The sequence below is a fragment of the Anarhichas minor genome, unplaced genomic scaffold (genome assembly GCF_050575085.1).
Source record: "Anarhichas minor isolate MPS153535 unplaced genomic scaffold, ASM5057508v1 ptg000127l, whole genome shotgun sequence".
Taxonomy (NCBI): domain Eukaryota; kingdom Metazoa; phylum Chordata; class Actinopteri; order Perciformes; family Anarhichadidae; genus Anarhichas; species Anarhichas minor.
In genome coordinates this window covers 108,359-127,284 of record NW_027466573.1, presented here as the reverse complement: position 1 = coordinate 127,284, position 18,926 = coordinate 108,359, and the positions used below count along the sequence as shown (strand labels likewise).

General features: G+C 41.6%; 1 protein-coding gene across 2 annotated transcripts; it reads right to left on the bottom strand.

Annotated features, from left to right (window-relative positions):
• Positions 1–230: 230 nt before the first annotated feature.
• Positions 231–1,678, bottom strand: LOC142941088 (transcobalamin-1-like). 2 transcript variants are annotated; one of them, XM_076083349.1, is made up of 5 exons: positions 1,602–1,678; positions 1,214–1,308; positions 943–1,084; positions 694–827; positions 231–618 (listed from the first exon to the last, which is right to left on the bottom strand). In XM_076083349.1, exons 2-5 carry the CDS (start codon positions 1,278–1,280, stop codon positions 557–559), a joined length of 405 nt encoding a protein of 134 aa, XP_075939464.1. In that variant the 5' UTR covers positions 1,281–1,308; positions 1,602–1,678; the 3' UTR covers positions 231–556. The 2 variants fall into 2 exon arrangements, with proteins under 2 accessions (XP_075939464.1, XP_075939465.1); XM_076083350.1 differs by lacking the exon at positions 1,602–1,678 and adding an exon at positions 1,527–1,545.
• Between the last annotated feature and the right edge of the window lie 17,248 nt (positions 1,679–18,926).

The window sequence follows — 18,926 nt, the reverse complement described above, 5'->3', positions numbered from 1 at the left end:
TCAGAACTCCCCTTCTGGAACAACTGTACATTTAAAGGAAGATACTTTTCTTCTTGACAAAATCAAAACTTAATATAAACTTTTAAGGAGAATAATCAGATTATAGGCTACAAATAATGAAAAACACATTTGTTTGTGTCATTTGAACACAAGGTTGACAGATGTTTGGATAAATCTACGATCATCTCATGTAAAAAACGGATCCCTTTACCAGCCAATTAATTAACAGATTTCATGCTGTAAAGAAGATTTTTATTCAAACAAAGCATGTTAAAGGAACAGTACTATGTAATCACACACCCAAAGTAATATGAAGAAATCATCATGAGGAAGTATCAAGCAGGACATGTAAGGTGGCGGTGGATTCCCTGAGATAATCATTCAAAATCAAAGTAAAGTCAGTTGTTTCCTAGTTCGTTGTTCCTTCCTGCATGTGTATTTATCACACTGTTTGGATTAGATAGGACACAAATGGGCTTCAGTTCATCTTTGAAAAACACAATCGTACAGGTTTCTGGCTTTGATCCCATGTTGGCTCCCAGCGGCTGCTGATCCTTTAGTACTTGTTAAAGTTCAGGACGATTGTTTCGTTTGCACGCGGAATGTAACACCCGATACCTGCACACAAGAAAACAAGATTATAGTCTGATTTACAGGAAGGACGACTGTAAAAAAAGACAGAGGTTGACTCACCGACATCCGGCCTGATGGTCTTGTTAGTTCTCTTGACCAGCAGCTCCCAGTAGGTTCGATCAGCCGAACATCCGGACACACCGTTCACACTCACCAGGAACGGGCCGTAGTTTGCATCCTGTGTGTATGTGAAACTGCAAGGACAACAGGAGGTGGTATTTAAAAAAACATTGTCATTCAGACTCGTGACTTTTATGTCAATGTTCCTCGCGGCTTCACTCATTTATGAATGATGTGATGATCTCATACCTGAAGCCTACATTTGAGTCCTGCAGTCTCCACATTGCACCCAGTAGGATTCCTCTGTAAACCACATAGGTGGAGTAGGTCTGATTGGGAGCGTTGGTCACAGAGTTTGTAATGTGGACACTGATGGGAGTCTGATTAGAATCTGAAGATAATGAGTGAATAATCAAGTGTTTAATAAGCAGGCCAAACAATATCCTATAACTGCAATAACTTATGATTCTCGATAGCTGGGGACATCTTTGAGTTTTAATAAAAACATTTTGAAGCTTACCTTCAGCTGGAGCTCCAGGAAGCAGCAGCAGCAGCAGGGCTGCAGAGAGGAGAGCGGGAGTCATCATTCTGCTGAACACCAGACTGACCTGTTAGCTGCAGAGGAACAAAACAAATCAGCCTTCAAGAAGTTGCTCAGATCTTTTACAAAAGCAGGAAAAATGCTTCCTTAGTTTAGCACAAGTTATTACGAGATTTTACGTTTTACAACCAGTTTCCATCCACGTCTCAGTACAGGACCTTAATCCTTCAGCTGGAAACTCTCCTGCCTTTGAAACGTTTTACTGCTAATAGTAAAAGTAAAATGTGTGAACCTTTTAACTGCATGCCCGACCATCAGAGCCATCGACAGTATGATCTTTTCCTCCCCACTCTAACCAGTAACTGACCTGTAAGGGTGCGAGAGATCTGATGGGAAGTCCTTCCTCCTTCAGTTAGCTCAGCTCCTGTTGTCCGGACTCCTGCTCAGTTGCTTTATAGCTCTGAAACAACCAGTCGTCACACATCAGGCTGATACCCAGCTGAGCCATTTAACATTCCAAAGTGTTCTCACAGTCACAGGATGACATGTGCAACAATGAACAAAGCACACATGAAGCAACGGTGACACATATTCCTCAAACGTCAAGAGAAGGAAGTTCACCCTTCGACTAAAGGACTCAACCGGTTTTATTCAGAGTAAGAACATGTTCATTTAAAGGTATTCTATGGTGATGCATTTTATGGTTCCCTCTATAGATCAGCCGTGGCTAAATATATATAATAATAATAATTTAATATTTATATAATATATATTAGTAATAGTGTTTGCCTTTTTGGTTTAGAGGGTATGATTTCAATTTGTCATATTTATTCTTATCAACCCAAGATGTTCCTCTTTGCTAGTGTTTTGGTACATTTTGTAAAAAATAAATAAGTTTAATAAAACCTTAAGTAAAGAGGTCAAAACGTACCACATGTACTTCCTTGTCATTTACAAGTGCCTTCATCATTTCAAGTGTTTATTGTAACAAAAGAAATGTTATTTTATTCAGCAATGATTTGGACATTTTGATGAGCGGATCCTGCAAATGTAAACGCACATGTATGAAATTGCTTTGTGAGGGAATTGACTTTGCAGTTGTTACACAGGTTAGACCCAGTGCTGCCGTTACACAGGTTACACAGGTTACACAGGTTACACCCAGTTCTGCCATTATACAGGTTACACAGGTCGGACCCAGTGCTGCCGTGACACAGGTTACACAGGTTACAGCCAGTGCTGCCGTTGCATGCCATAGTAAAGTTTACCTGGACATTGAATGTGGAATTCACTAACAAGGACCACGCCAATAATAGTATGAGTTTCGAGAGGTTTATTGCATAGTGGAATGGTTGTTAGATTTAGGAAGCAGAAGGGGTCGAGGGATGGAGGGATGAAGGGTAGGGGTAGAGTTAGAGGGATGTAGGGTAGGGGTAGAGGTAGAGGTATGTAGGGTAGGGGTAGAGGTAGAGGTATGTAGGGTAGGGGTAGAGGTAGAGGTATGTAGGGTAGGGGTAGAGGTAGAGGTATGTAGGGTAGGGGTAGAGGTAGAGGTATGTAGGGTAGGGGTAGAGGTAGAGGTATGTAGGGTAGGGGTAGAGGTAGAGGTATGTAGGGTAGGGGTAGAGGTAGAGGGATGTAGGGTAGGGGTAGAGGTAGAGGGATGTAGGGTAGGGGTAGAGGTAGAGGTATGTAGGGTAGGGGTAGAGGTAGAGGTATGTAGGGTAGGGGTAGAGGTAGAGGTATGTAGGGTAGAGGTAGAGGTAGAGGTATGTAGGGTAGGGGTAGAGGTAGAGGGATGTAGGGTAGGGGTAGAGGTAGAGGGATGTAGGGTAGGGGTAGAGGTAGAGGTATGTAGGGTAGGGGTAGAGGTAGAGGTATGTAGGGTAGGGGTAGAGGTAGAGGTATGTAGGGTAGGGGTAGAGGTAGAGGTATGTAGGGTAGGGGTAGAGGTAGAGGTATGTAGGGTAGGGGTAGGGGTCGAGGGATGAAGGGTAGGGATTGAGGTAGAGTTGTGAAGGGATGTAGGGAGAAGTGTCAATTGTGACGACCCTCTCTGCCTGTTCGTTTGGCTGCCTTCCTTGCAGGTGTGGAGGTGGGTGTGGCAGAGTGGAAGCACCTGAGGCCATTTGCAACACTGGCCCTGTGTGCCAGAGCACTCAGTATAAAAACCCTCTGGATTCTCAGTTGGTCTCTGGCTCCTTCCTGAGACACCCACTTTGGTTTTGGTTGCGGTTTGTTTTTACACTATACAACACTGCATATACACTTTACACGCACCCACTCTGCTGAAATGACTGACTTCACATGACACTGTTAGTTTATGATTGTCTTTTATATTACTTTAAACTTAATAAATAATTAATCAACTGCTTTATTGAATGCGTCTCCCTTTTTTGTCATGGCCGTTCGGCCGGGTTTGTGACACAATCAACAATAGTCTTATTAAACTCATGATGTTCTGATGTTCATGCATCCTCTGGGTCTCTAAACTGCCACAATGTGGCAGCGCTGAGCTGCACAACAGGGAGGTTTTGTGCTTCTTGTTCTCACAGTTAAAGGGAAACATCGAATCTAATCCACATAATATTATCATTATAACACTCTGCATCCTCTGTTGCATTGAAGCGTGCCAGTAAGCCGTGTCAGCCTGCACATTACCACGGGTTTGGAACTGCTCCGTCATGCAACAAACCCAGATCACCTCCAGTCACTGTCTGTAACTGTGTTTCTTATGTTGCTGCCTGTCTTGGCCAGGTCTCCCTTGAAAAATAGATTTTTAATCTCAATGGGACTCACCTGGTTAAATAAAGGTTTAAATAAAAAATTAATAGAGGGTTAACGCTGTAAGAACCACAAATTAAATTCCATTAAAATGTCTCAAAACCTGAACAAATGAAAAAACCTCTATCCATATGGCTAAATAGCGCTAGAGGTAAGAGACAAAGTTTGTGTATTTTTTGTTAATTTGGGTGAACTGATCCTTTAAAAACACTAGAAATGCTCCACAGAACATGCAGATGTTTGGGCTCTTTAAACATGTTGGAATCACAAATGAATTAGAGTGAGAGTGAGAGAAACATAATATATTCATACTTTTAAATATATTTAATAAGATTACACTATCTGGTTTTGCATGTTTTGGCCAAACAACTTTTTTTTTTTTTTTCACACTTTATTTTTCGGCTTTTCACCACCGACAGACAACACATACACAAAACATGAATAAAAAAAAAAAAGGATCTGGATTGCTCTGTCTCTTCAAAAACATGATAACTCCTGTGAAATATTCAGGTTCTGTTATCATTGACATGTAAACATCGTCCATTTCTCCCACTTCTCACGATATCGCTCCACTTGAGCTCTTATTCTATGAGTTAATCGTTCCATATCATACATTTCAGTCACAATGTTCAGCCATCCATCTTGTGATGGTGGTTCTGCCTTGTGCCATCTCTTCGTGATAGACTTCTTACAAGCTGCTAGCAAGATCTTCAGTAGATACCCGTCTTCTCTTAACACAGTGTCTGCTGTCAGATTACCTAAGTAGAGAAACATACATGACTTTGGTATATCATAGCCCAGAATTTGGACTATAACCATATGGACATTTCCCCAAAACTGTACAATTTCCGGACATAGCCAAAATACATGAGAGTGGTCTACATTTACTGCCCCACATTTCCCACAACATGGCTGGACAATAGACAGACATTTGTTTGTAATTTGGGGAGTAATGAAGAATCAGATTGCATTCTTCCAACAATGTTCTCTCCAAATACACGAGGATGTTGAAGACTGTTGTGTCCTCCAGATATTCAACCATTCATCCTCTGTAATATTCACACCAAGTTCTTGTTCCCATTTCAGTTTTACATAAAAAGTTGTATGTTCTCATTTTTCCATCAGATGTTGATATATAGTCGATATGATTCTATACTTCTTTGAGTTGTAAACTCCAATTATGGTTCTAATTATTCCATTTTTATCCAAGTTAATTTTGTGCTTTATTTCTCTGTCGAAAAAGTCCCTTAATTGCAGATATCTGAAGTGGTCCTGGTTATTTAGTGAGTATTTGTCTTTCAGCTCCTGGAAACTCACAACGCTCCCGTCTTTAATGACTGTGCATATTGCTGTTATTCCTCGTGAAATCCATTGTTTGAACCTCAGATCGAGAGTACCCGGGATAAAATGTCTATCATAGGCTATCCATCGTAGAAGCCTGAGCTCTTCTTCTAATCTGTATTTTCTTATCAGTTTAAACCACATCTCTAATGTAAATCGGGTGACAACATCCATCTGGTCAAGAAAATCCTTTGCTATATTTCTGTCTCCGATATGGCTTTGAACTTCCCTTCCTTCTACATATCGTTCTAGGTTTTTCCATTTAGCTTCATAATCATTGGTACACCAATAAATGACTGGTCTAATTTGCGCTGCATGGAAATATGCCCTAAGATTTGGTAATGACATGCCCCCTTTATGTTTTCCAATCTGTAATGTTTCGTATTTGACTCTTGGCCTTTGACCTTTCCATATAAACCTTGAGAAAACTTTATCCCAGGTTCTAAATTGTTTCTCAGGGATCTCGATTGGTAGTGACTGAAAGAGATAGAGGAGTCTTGGTAGTATGCTCATTTTTAGTGTCTATCCGTGAGCTGAGATCTAGTGGAAGAACAGCCCACCTCTCCAAATCATTCCTAATGTCCTGATCCACTTTATTATAGTTGGCTTTATATAGATCATCAATACTTCTTGTTATAGTAACCCCAAGATATGTCATTCTTTTAGAACTCCAATTTAAGTTAAGTGTTTGTTGTATAGTTTCAGTTGGTTTGTAGTTCAGTGTTAAAATGTCTGTTTTTGACAAGTTCAATTTATATCCAGAGTAAGAGCCAAACGCCTCAAGTTGGTTGATTAATATAGGGAGGCATGTGTCAGGGTCCTCTAAATAGCAGATCACGTCATCTGCAAAAAGTCCAATGACATGTTCTTCGTTTCCGACCTTTATCCCTTTAAGGTCTTTATTCTGCCTAATTGCTTGTGCCAGAGGTTCTATAAAAATTGCAAATAGAGTCGGTGAAAGACAACATCCCTGCCTGGTAGACTGTTCTAATGCTATACTATCAGTCAGACTGCCATTTATTTTTATCCTTGCTGTTGGGTTTTGGTAAAGTGTTTTAACACATTGAGTAGTTTTTTCATTTAGTCCAAATTTCTCAAGTACCTGATACAGAAATGTCCAGTTTACACTATCAAATGCCTTTTCTGCATCAAGACTTATTAGGGCTGCATTGATATTCTTATGGTTAATATGTTCAATTATATGTAGGGTTCTCCTTATGTTATCTTGGGTTTGGCGCCCCTTGATGAAGCCCGTCTGGTCTTCATCTATAATATCATTCATAAAGTGCTCATACCTTTTTGCAATAATCGAGGTATATAATTTATAGTCTATATTAAGAATTGATATAGGTCTGTAACCAGAGCAGGTATCACTGTTCTTTCCCTTAGGAATCACTGTTATTACAGCCTCCTTCCAGGATGGTGGGAGTTCACCATGGGCAAGCGTATAGTTAAATGACGGCTCAAGTATTGGTAGAAGTAGTTCACTAAACGTTTTGTACCACTCCGCTGGTAAACCATCAGTGCCGGGGGATTTATTTATTTTCAGTCTACCCATAGCTTTCTCTATTTCTATTTTTGTAATGGGTGAAGTCAAAAGGTCATTCTGATCTTTCCCAATTACTGGTAGGTCCAGTGTCTCTAGAAAAGTTCTAATTTGGTCCTTGTCAGTGGGTTGAGGTTGGCTATACAAATTTTGGTAATAGTTCCTAAAAATGGTTTCAATCTCCTTGGGTTCATAGACTATTTGATTTGTAACCGTATCCCTTATCTTATGGATTGTCCTTTCTGCCTGTTGTTTTTGCAGTCTTTTTGCCAGTAGTTTATTTGCTTTGGGTCCCACCTCATAGTAAGATTGTTTAAGAAATCTTGTTTTCTTTTCTATCTCTGTAGTTAGTAGTTTATCTATGTTGCCTCTAATTTTTGGTAGCAGTGTCGAGTCGTGGGTATTTTTGTGCTGTTCGATTTCAAGCAGTTTTTCCTTTTCCTTCTTGTACTTTTCTTCTTTAGCTCTCTTGATAGCTGCAGTCTTAGCAATACGTTTCCCTCTCATAACTGCTTTAAGAGCGTCCCACAAGATGGTAGGATTAACCTCTCCATTGTCATTTTCTTTTTGGTATGTTTCAATCTCTGTTTTGATCTCCTCAACAACGGACTTATAATTTAATATTCCAACATTTAACCTCCATAACGTGTTTTTGTCCTGTGGTTTTAGCTTGACATTAAGATAAACTGCACAGTGGTCCGACACGTCTGCTGCTCCAATTTCACACTCCATAACTCTATACATGTCCTTTTTATTCATAAAAAAAGTCAATTCTAGCATAACTTGTATGAGGTGCCGAGTAGTGTGTAGTCCCTTTTAGTGGGATGCAGCTCTCTCCAAATATTAACTATACCAAATTCTTTGAATACGGTATTGATCGTTTTTGTGACATGATTGGAGTTTTTCTTATTGTTTGTCGTGTCTAGATTACTATTCATGACAATATTAAAGTCACCTCCACATATTAGTATTCCCTCCGTTTCAAGAATAATACTATCAAGTAGAGTTTTAAAGAAGGACTTTTCACTGTTAGGTGGGGCGTAAACATTTACCAATGTCACCATTTCATTTTCCAACTTTCCTTTAACAATAATATATCTGCCTTCTTTATCGCTGATTTCTTTAATACATTCAAATTTCACTGAGTTAGATATGAGAACAGTCACACCTCTTCTACAACCCTGGTGAAATGAACTATAAAATGTATTTGCATAGCCAAACCTCTTAAGCTTCTCATGTTCCTGCCTAGACAAGTGTGTCTGTTGTGGAATATTTCTTATGACTAGTCAGGAGAAGAAAGTGAAGGTTTACATCAATGTAAAATAAACAGAGTCTTGATGAACGATCAAAGTTTGTAAAGTCAATTTATTTGCTTGCAAGCAAAGAGAACAGTCTCACAGACACATTGCAGTCATCTGTAAGAGTGCTCTGCCTAAACAGTCACAATGCATGGACATTTATGCTCAGACAGCTTCCTGTTATCTGCTTAGATAACAAGAATACACAAAGGAGAAGAAGAAAAAGGCAGGTCATCCTTCGAGCCTTAGTATACTTCATTTAAGACAACATGAAGATGCTTTACCTCCTGTTTGCAGATCCCTTTGTTCACAGTTTGCCTTACAATAAACAGTTTAAACACACAGCAGATGCTTCCTTTGAGGCCACTGTGACATTGTTACAATGACTATTGCAAACACAGAATAGACACTTTTTACCCTCACACATCATATGTGCATGCAAAGGTTTATGCCTTTACAACTTCAGATAATGCGTCATAAAGGAAGTAAAAGTATTTCAGACAAAGGATCTCTGTTAGTCAAGGCCTCCCTGTGTCTCCGTCTTACGAAGAAAGAAACAGTGCACAAGATAACAGATAAGACACCTGGATACTAAACTAATTAAAGTCATCTACTGAAACAACAGTTTGGTGTCTGCAGTTTTAGGACTTACATTCTTTAAACCTTCACATGAGACTATGACATATTTTCCCATTACATGTCTCCTGTAGGTATATAATCTGTGCCTTATCTTTCCTTATTTTCCAGCGTTTAACAGGGTTATTCAAACCGTTCATTCAACGACAGTATCTGAATATTATTCTTTATCATTTTTGTTTATGAAGTCAAGTTGCAATCCGTACCCAAACAAAAAAACAAAACATGAACCAAAGAACAATCTAACATAGAACAATGTGACTTCAGAAAAAAAGGATGTAACTTGCCATCCCTTGGGTTCCCTGTTGGTGGGAGGAGGGTAGAGTCCCTCTCTACTGTAGGGGCCCTCCATAGTGGTGAAGAAATACCTACTAACTGGTATTCCACCTGTACTAGAAGTGTCCAACATTCAGCGCAGACATGATGTGCTTCCTCCATCGGTTCCTAAACATATTTAAATGAGTCGTAAGTCTTTCTAGATACATTAGCCGGGGTTTGCATATTGTCAGTTGGGAGAGACCATACCAATTTAAACAAATAAAAAGTCAGAGCCTCAACCTTCAGACCTCAAGTTGCAAAATAGCAGTACAATAACATAATATGGCTCAGTCTCTCCCATTGCCTATTTCACAGTGACAGTCTATATCCCTGTTTTGTGGTATAAAAAGAAAAAACCCAGTTCAGATCTAGTGATTATTACTTATCTGGTCCACTTCACTCCAATCTCTTCGTTTTAAGGCGGTGGGCTCCGTCTGAACTCGGTGAGCTTCTCTCTGGCGCGCCGGGCTGCGCTGTCTGTCGCGTCGGTACGTTTCCATGGCAACACCTAGTTCAGCCTCTCCTCCACGGCAGCCGCGGTGTTCACCCTCTCCGTCACCGCCACCTTTATCCCACGTTTGTTCAGGTCTCGTGCTGCCTCGTCGGCGCTCTGGTAGATCCGCAGTCCGGCGTCCCAGTACACTCGTATCTTGGTATAGGGCGTCTGGTACCGGATCCCCTTCTCCTTCAGTACCGCTTTGATCGGCCCGTATGCCTTGCGTCTTTCCATTATGTCAGCTGCATAGTCGTTGTCAAAGAACAGTCGCTTGCCATCCAGTTCAATCTTCTGCTGCCACGCTTTCTTGAGTACCAGTTCTTTAACATTAAACTGTAGAAAGTTAACTATTATTGATCTCGGAGTTGAGGTCGCAGCCGGCTTTGGGATCGGGGCTCTGTGAGCCCGCTGGATTTGGAAATCAACGGCGTCGGGAAGCGTGAGATGGTTTTTAAACAACTCAGTTACAACTTCAGTGATCGCTCGCCCTTCTTTATCTTCTGGGACTCCATACATGCGGAGATTATTTCTCCTTGAACGGCTCTCCAGATAACAATTTTGTTGTGCATGTTCGAGTTTTGTTTCACTACCGTTAGCGTTAGTCTTTCATCTCCAGGCAGGCTGATTCCAGGTCTGCTCTACGGGTTTGTGCCTCGGTGATGCTTGCGTTTTGACTCTGCAGCTCACGTATCACTTCGACTTTAAACTCGTTAAAGTATTCTTTTATAGTTTTCTTGACATCGCTTCTAAATTCACTAAGGTCCCGTTTCACATCTTGTTTGAAGCCCCTCAGCTCCTTAGACAATTGTGTGAGGCCCTCCAGCAACATGTTTTGGTTAGCTACGTTAGCTTCACCACCTGCAGTTGATTCTGCGTCGTCTCCGCCGCCATCTTCTTCTTGATTACTGACATCGGGAACAACCGGCTTTTCTTGTGTTTTGTTCATTTTCTTGTCGGTCTTACACCTCCTTTGCAATCTCCCTCCTCTCATACTCAGCTTGGTATAGTATTCGTACAGATTCATATTAATAGGAGGTATATTATATAACGACTCTGAGGCGCTCACCACTACACGTCCATCTTGTTGTAGCGCTACCGGAAGTCAATCTCGGACAAACAACTTTTATTTTCTAACTTTTGCTCCAGATTCTAATGACTGAGGTTAATAAGCAGGAGGAAGTATTGGCAGCTTTGACTTCAGGTCCTGACACGTTTTTAAAGCCTCCTCATCTTATCTCTGCACAGCCTCTAGAGCACACGTGTCAAACTCAAGGAATCCCGCATACCGAATCCCGCCCGCCACGTCATTTTATGTGGCCCGCAAATCCGCCAGCAAAAAAAAAAAAAAAAAAGATTCATTATTTTTAATTTTGAAAAAGAAATTTAAAGTTAGACTTGTAAATAAAAGTATCCCCATGGTCGAAATTATGAGATAGAAAGTTGAAATTCTGAGATATCATGTTGTCTGTGTACCGACATTAAAACTATCACAACAGGTGGACAGGAGAGGCAACAGCCCGTAAAGAGGTTTTCCAACAAGTGATTGAGTTGAAAAAGATCGAAAAATAATCCCAAAATGTCCACAAAGAGAAAAATTGATGCAGAGGGAAGAAAATGTAATTTAAGATGGGAAAGCGAATACATGTTTGTGCTTCAAGGAGAAAAACGGGTCTGTCTTCTGTGTTATGATGCGTGTCGGTGATGAAGGAATACTATTCACGTCGCTTTTGACACCAAACACGGAGCTAAATTTAGCCTCCAAGAAAAACATCAAATTGTCCAAGAATTAAAAGGCAGAGTGCAATCACAGCAGAATATATTCACAGAAGCTACAGCCCAGTGCTGCTAAAGGTGTGTGAGCAGGTGAGCTCCGACCAGATACAGACTTTTACAAATGTCAGTTTGTGAAGAAACACCATCGCAGACTGAGTTCAGGAACTAGCAGCAATCTAACAACACAGCTAGCTAAGAGACGAGCAGGTACTCGTCTTCTTCATTAGCTGTTGATGAAAGCACAGACAACATGGACACAGAGCATCTATCCATGTTTATAAGACCTGATCTCAGTGAGGAGCTCTTGGATGTAGCTGCCATGCACGGGACGACGGCGGGACATTAGTGATGCAGAGAGGTGACAAACATAGCTTTGAACAAAGTTAATGTAATAACTTGTGTTTGATGATATTTGTCTTTGTTATTTTCTTTAATAGTTTGATCTTTGATAGAGTAATGTGGGTTTCTTAACCCTAAATTAAAAGGATTTAAGTTATAACAGAAATGTGCTTAAATATCATTTTACATTTATATAACTGCATGTACAATCGTTTTACACTTGAATAAACAATAATCAAAAGCAGAGACAGTTATTTAACAATAGGTTAGGGAGTATTTACATTTATACAGTCTTACAGTTACAACCGGCCCTTTGAGGGAAACCATGATGCTGATGTGGCCCAGAGTGAAAATGAGTTTGAGACCCCTGCTCGAGAGGGACTCCTTTAAGGACCAGGAGGGTCGTTTTGTGATGATTTTAATCAACTTCATGAACATTCAGAACTCCCCTTCTGGAACAACTGTACATTTAAAGGAAGATACTTTTCTTCTTGACAAAATCTAAACTTAATATAAACTTTTAGGGAGAAGCAACAGTCAGATTGTAGGCTACAAATAATGAAAAACACATTTGTTTGTGTCATTTGAACACTATAAGAACAAACGGTTGTTTGGATAAATCTATGATCATCTCATGTAAAACACGGATCATTTTACCAGCTAATAGAGTGACAAAAGTAACAGATTTCATGCTGTAGAGGAGATTTTTATTTGTGTGACTTAATTCAAATATTCAAACAAAGCATGTTGAAGTGTATAACAGTACTATGTAATCACACACCCAAAGTAATATGAAGAAATCACCATGAGGAAGTATCTGGTTACCAAGCAGGAAATGTTTGGTGGCAGTGGATTCAAAGGAATTGATCATTCAAAATCAAGACAAAATCATTTCAACTGTTTCCTAAGTCGTTCCGTACTGTACGTGTATTTAGCACACTGTATTAGATATGACACACAAATGGGTTTTAGTTGAATGTGAATCTTTGAAAAACACAATCATTACATTACAGTCATTGAGCAGACGCTTTTATCCAAAGCGACTTACAATTCTTGCTTTAATTCCATGTTGGGATTAAACTTTTTAAATTTCAGGATGATCTCTTCGTTTGCACTCGGAGTGTAACATCCGACACCTGCACAACAAAAACAAACAAGATTATAAACTGATGACCGAGCTCCTTACCCTATCTGTAAGGCTGAGCCCGGCCACCCTACGGAGGAAGCTCATTTCGGCCGCTTGTAGCCGCGACCTTGTCCTTTCGGTTCGTGACCATAGGTGAGGGTAGGAACGTAGACCCTAAGATTATAAACTGATTTACAGTAAGAACGACCGTAAAAAAAGACAGAAGTTGACTCACCAACATTTAGACTGATGATTTGGCCATCCGTTTTCTTGACCAGCAGCTCCCAGTAGGTCTGATCACTCAGACATCCGGCCACTCCGTTCACACTCGTCAGGAACGGGCCGAAGTTTGGATCCTCTGTGATTCTGAAACTGCACTCATTTATGGAAAAAGCACAAAATGTAGCAATGAAGAAGCAGCGAATCCCCTGATTCATCTTTCATTAGACATGATTTAACAGTGAAATATGCAGCGTCTGTTTTTATGCATGTCATTACTTTAAGTTGATGAGTCATGCTAACAGCTGATGTGATGATCTTACCTGAAGCCTACATTTGAGTCCTGCAGTCTCGTCATTGCACCCAGTAGGATTCCTCCGGGAACCACATAGGTGGAGTAGGTCTGATCGGCGGTCATTGTCACAGAGTTCGTCACGAGGATACTGATGGGAATCTGATTAGAATCTGAAGATAAAGAGTGAATAATCAAGTGTTTAATAAGTAGGCCAAACAATATCCTATAACTGCAATAACATATGATTCTCGATAGCTGGGGACATCTTTGAGTTTTAATAAAAAACATTTTGAAGCTTACCTTCAGCTGGAGCTCCAGGAAGCAGCAGCAGCAGCAGGGCTGCAGAGAGGAGAGCGGGAGTCATCATTCTGCTGAACACCAGACTGACCTGTTAGCTGCAGAGGAATAAAACAAATCAGCTTTAAAGAAGTTGCTCAGATCTTTTACAAAAGCAGGAAAAATGCTTCCTTAGTTTAGCACAAGTTATTACGAGATTTTACGTTTTACAACCAGTTTCCATCCACGTCTCAGTACAGGACCTTAATCCTTCAGCTGGAAACTCTCCTGCCTTTGAAACGTTTTACTGCTAATAGTAAAAGTAAAATGTGTGAACCTTTTAACTGCATGCCCGACCATCAGAGCCATCGACAGTATGATCTTTTCCTCCCCACTCTAACCAGTAACTGACCTGTAAGGGTGCGAGAGATCTGATGGGAAGTCCTTCCTCCTTCAGTTAGCTCGGCTCCTGTTGTCCGGACTCCTGCTCAGTTGCTTTATAGCTCTGAAACAACCAGGCGTCACACATCTGGCTGATACCCAGCTGAGCCATTTATGATTCCAAAGTGTTCTCACAGTCACAGGTTTATCTGCTGGAGTCAGAAAGTACACAGACATGCAGTGACATGTTCTGTTGTGCGGGCTCTGTGCTCCAGAACACTGTATTTGAATAAAATACAGGATTCAGAGCATGAATATAGCATATAACGCTGTCAGCTCTGTCGCTGTTGTTTGCACTGTTAGTGCCGTTAGCTTCTAGTCGCCGGCTGAGGTGTCACCATGTTGAGAGACAATAGAAAAGCTCCCAATCTCGTATAAAGCACCTCTAACATGAAGAAATGACCTTTAAATATCATTTTAGGGGACTGTAAAATTAAACTTAAATTAACTTCATCATCTTTTTAGCGCTGTGGTGGCAGCAGAACAAGCTTTAGAGACATATTTTCACATTATAAAGTTGATATGGCTAAAGTGTTAGCAAACAAAACAATTTGAAGTCTTTTTTAAAGGTAAAAATCGAATCTAATCCACATAATATTATCATTATAACATTCTGCATCCTCTGTTGCATTGAAGCGTCCCAGTAAGCCGTGTCAGCCTGCACATTACCACGGGTTTGGAACTGCTCCGTCATGCAACAAACCCAGATCACCTCCAGTCACGTCCTGGAACAACCTCAGCACTGGTGACCTGCACAGAGGTTTGAGGCCAAAATTAAATTGGATTTTTTAAATAAAAATGTATGAAAGAAAGGCGATGTATTCATCCTCACATCCTTCTGTAGCTGGAATTTCAATCAAACAAAAACAGGACTTTATTCCATGAACCCACACATTGCTCTCTACTTTTGTCTTTATTTCAGATTCATTTGCTGTCTCACTAAAATAGAATCTCCTAGACTACAATCATTGTGAAGTTCTACTTCATTTAACACCTTCATGTTATCAGCCCTTGCATTCCTTAACTACGAGGAGAATTAAAGGGTCCCTCACAAAATGTTTACGGGCTTTAAAGAAAGAAAAACAACTGCAGAAAAGGAAAACTCATTTAGTGGAGTTCAGAACTCCAATTCTGGAACAACTGTACATTTAAAGTGTCCAGAAACTTCTCAAAATCTAAACTTAATATAAACTTTTAGGGAGAAGTGTTGGGAACGTAGAGGAGCGTGTTTGGTTATCAGCATCTAAGAAACTAAATTCTTGACATCAATAGAATTATTAATGTCAGTAACAATTATTAATGATTATTAATAATAACGGGGCACCACCCTGCGAACAGGGACCAATAACCAAACGATAAAACTAAGTCTCATAATTAGCGTTCACTCATAATGTCAATAGTCTGAGTACTATTACACATTCAGAGTGAAAGTGAAGGTTTAAGTTCGAGCACAGGCCACTACATCCAGTTATTATTACACACATATGCACAAGTAATCACAGACGACTGCTCTTTAAAATATAACAGAGTTTATTAAATAAAATAATAAATGATCAAATCAAGTAATATCAAAATCAACAAACACTATCATACAATTATATGTCTAATACCTAAAGTCAAATGAATAAAGTGGGGTAAGGATATGTATATAGATATATGTACATGTGTGAGTGTGTATGTGTGTGGAAACAAAGGGGGGGGGGGGGGGGGGGGGCCTACTCAAACAGTGATGGTACGTAACCTAAAAAGGGGCGTGTGAGCCTACAAGCAAAGATGGCGGAGTCTATTGACCCGCGACAAGATAGCTGAGAGGTGGCTACGTGTAACCACGTGGGACGGCGCACAATGTGGGTTGAGACAATAGATTACGCGACCACGTGTCTGAGAGGTTCACCCAAAATCAGTGAATCTAACTATGTGTGTGCGGGTTAGTAGGAAGAGAGAGAGAGAGAGCGAGAGAGATAGAGAGAGAGAGAGAGAGAGAGAGAGAGATAGAGAGAGAGAGAGAGAGAGAGAGAGAGAGAGAGAGAGAGAGAGAGAGAGAGAGAGGAGCTCTGAGTGCGGTGCTCAGCGCTGCAGTGAGAATGTGAGGAACAGCTGATCACTCGTAAACTCTGCGGTCGGATTCTGAACCGACCGGTCACGCTTGTACGGTGATAGTTGCGGTTCTAGATCTCACTCACAGAGACGATTTAAAGAGGAGAGAATAAAACCAAACAAAATAAAATAATCCCCAAAACAAAACAGATCTTTATCACTGCGGTGAGATGCGAGTATTGCTCTCTTATCACCCCGAAACTCGGTCGGCGAGACGAGGCTCCGCCACCGTGGTTTTTGTCTTTGAAATGATAAAATCACAACCTCCACATCCACTAGCAGCGACGGATCTAATGCAAACAGTTACAGCAGGAAATACACAATATAACGGGACTCCGTGGTCCGCGATGCTTGCGCAATAACACGTTATAACACGACAGTAACTTAACGTAACAAGATGCAGGAATAACAACGACATAACGAATAGGCTAAATTAAGCTAATGCTAAGCTAAGCTAAGCTAGGCCCAGATACCAGTAACTCTTACTTGTAGAAGCTTCGTTCGGTGGGGTACGTTTCCCGTGGTGGGGATCACTCGGTCCTCGAGTAGCCGCTGGCTCTCGGTGGCGCGGCCTCGGGGCTGGCTGGCGCAGACTCGGCCTCCTCGCTGCAGAGAGGGGCTTTTTAACTTCGGCTGAGGGACGAGGTTTGGGTCGTCCTTCCCGGAAATCTTCGGCGAGGAAAGATTGTTACCTTCTGCCGGCGGTGTGTACACAAAAAGGGTGGGAGAACGGGGCATAGGAGTTATCCGTTCTCGCACTACAGGATCCAAAACTCAAAATAAAACACAGTCTGTTCGACCAGCGAATGTTACATGTGACCTGATAGGATTTGATGAGGCCGCGGTTCCTTGTGGATCTTCTTGTCCCCTGGACGAGTCCGGAGTGAAGAGGCCTTGTGGATCTCCTTACACCAGCGGTGTCTGGACGGAAGAGAAAGAATTCTAGCTGTGCTCAGGCTTATAAACCAGGTGGCACAACCAGTGGGGGGCCCTTTCTTGGCCAATGAGGGGCCAGGATCAAGTTTTGGCTGTGCTGGGAGGTGTAGTCATTCATCTTGGAGTTTCCATCAGACGTTGTATGACAGGAGGGAGCATGGGTGCTTCTAGACTAGGGCCAGATCCCAACATCCCCCCTTTGGTCTGAAGAGCGGGGTGCTGGCCACGGTCTTTAGAGCAAACCAAGGGCTGGCACGTGCATCCATGTGGTATCACACTGTCCATGTATTCCGGGAACCTGAAGAGGTTAGACAGTCCAAGTATTCCGGGAACCAAAAGCAGTGGTTAAAACAGTCAGTGTTCAGAGTTCAGAGTTATCGGTATCAGAGTCATTGGTATCTGGGCTGATGACTAAGGTAGCATCTGGGCAGATGACTTTAACTACATTTACCTACATCTACCCTCATACACAATTCAAATCATAGGTGAGCAAAACATTATTCCCAAATAATTAAATCGCTAATCATGATTTTGTGATAATCCTAGCATTGCGGTATAGTGTCAAAGAAAGTAACAACCCAAATAAAACAAAACAAAACACAAAGGAGAGAAGAGAAGAATAGTTAGAATAGAAGCAGATGAGGGGAGGGGAACAGTGGTTACTGGTTCTACTCCTAGACGGGACTGGAGTCCGTCGGTGGAGCAGTCGCAGGTTGGTTAAAACGTGGGGTTACGAATAGGAGGGAATCCAGTCTGGTCTGTAGCTTCTGGATGCATTTGTACATAATATGTGCGTTTATCTCTCTCTAATCGGTAGAATTAGAGCGAGTTCTATGTCTAAGTTTTAGGATCTATTGGACTTGCGCTGCCAAGACTATAGGCCAGAGGTACCTGTGAGGGTTGCATAACAGTAGTGGTAGCAGATTTACGGATTTTGTTAACACAGTCTAGGGTGACCAGCTAGGCTGGGGTTTAGAGCGGCTCAAGCTGTTGACAGATGAGCTGTTCTTTGATGAGGTCCTGCATTAAATCTGACTGCTACGGCATAGGTTATGTCTTCCTTGGTCACTTCTGGTAGAGTCTCTAAAGCATGCAAAGGGTTATTTATGAGAGTGGAGCGTAAGTTTACAGTCACAATGAAAGTTTTTCAGGTCTTGTAAATGTTCTGGTTGAAGTTGGATTTGTTAGCGGTTAGTGCATGCCTACAGGGCGAGTTGAAGCATGCAGTTAAACGTTAGTAGTCAATGATAAGCCGGATTTTCTGGTTGGTTTCAACACTGGCTAGCTTGGCGAGTTGCACTCCCTGCGAAGTGCATCTCTCTAAGTTTCTGTTGTCAGAGCCTTCACCCCTCGAGCTGTTCAAGTGGCGAGGGCGCATACCACCACGTCACCGCCAGCACTCAGGGAAGCGTCGCGAACTGCTTCATTCTGTAGTGTGTCGTGGCGGGCAATGGTGACATTTCCCCCGCCCCTCCCCCCTAATTAGAGATGGAGACAGGTCCCCCGCGCAAATCAAGTTCAGTTCCCTAAAGCGGGGCAGGAACTGGAAGAAAAACCTCGTGCACTAGGCATCTTCTGTCCCCTGCGGCACTGGCGACTTGACACGCCCGGGCGATGACTCGGCTGAAAGAAGGCGGTGGCTTCGTTGAACAAACTGGAGGTGGATCACGCTGACAGAGCAGGATAAACAAGGCTTAGCTGACAAAGGATTTTCCGAACTAGGGTGCTGGAAGGGCCTCTAAGGTTGTGGTACCCTAGAGGTGTATGCGAA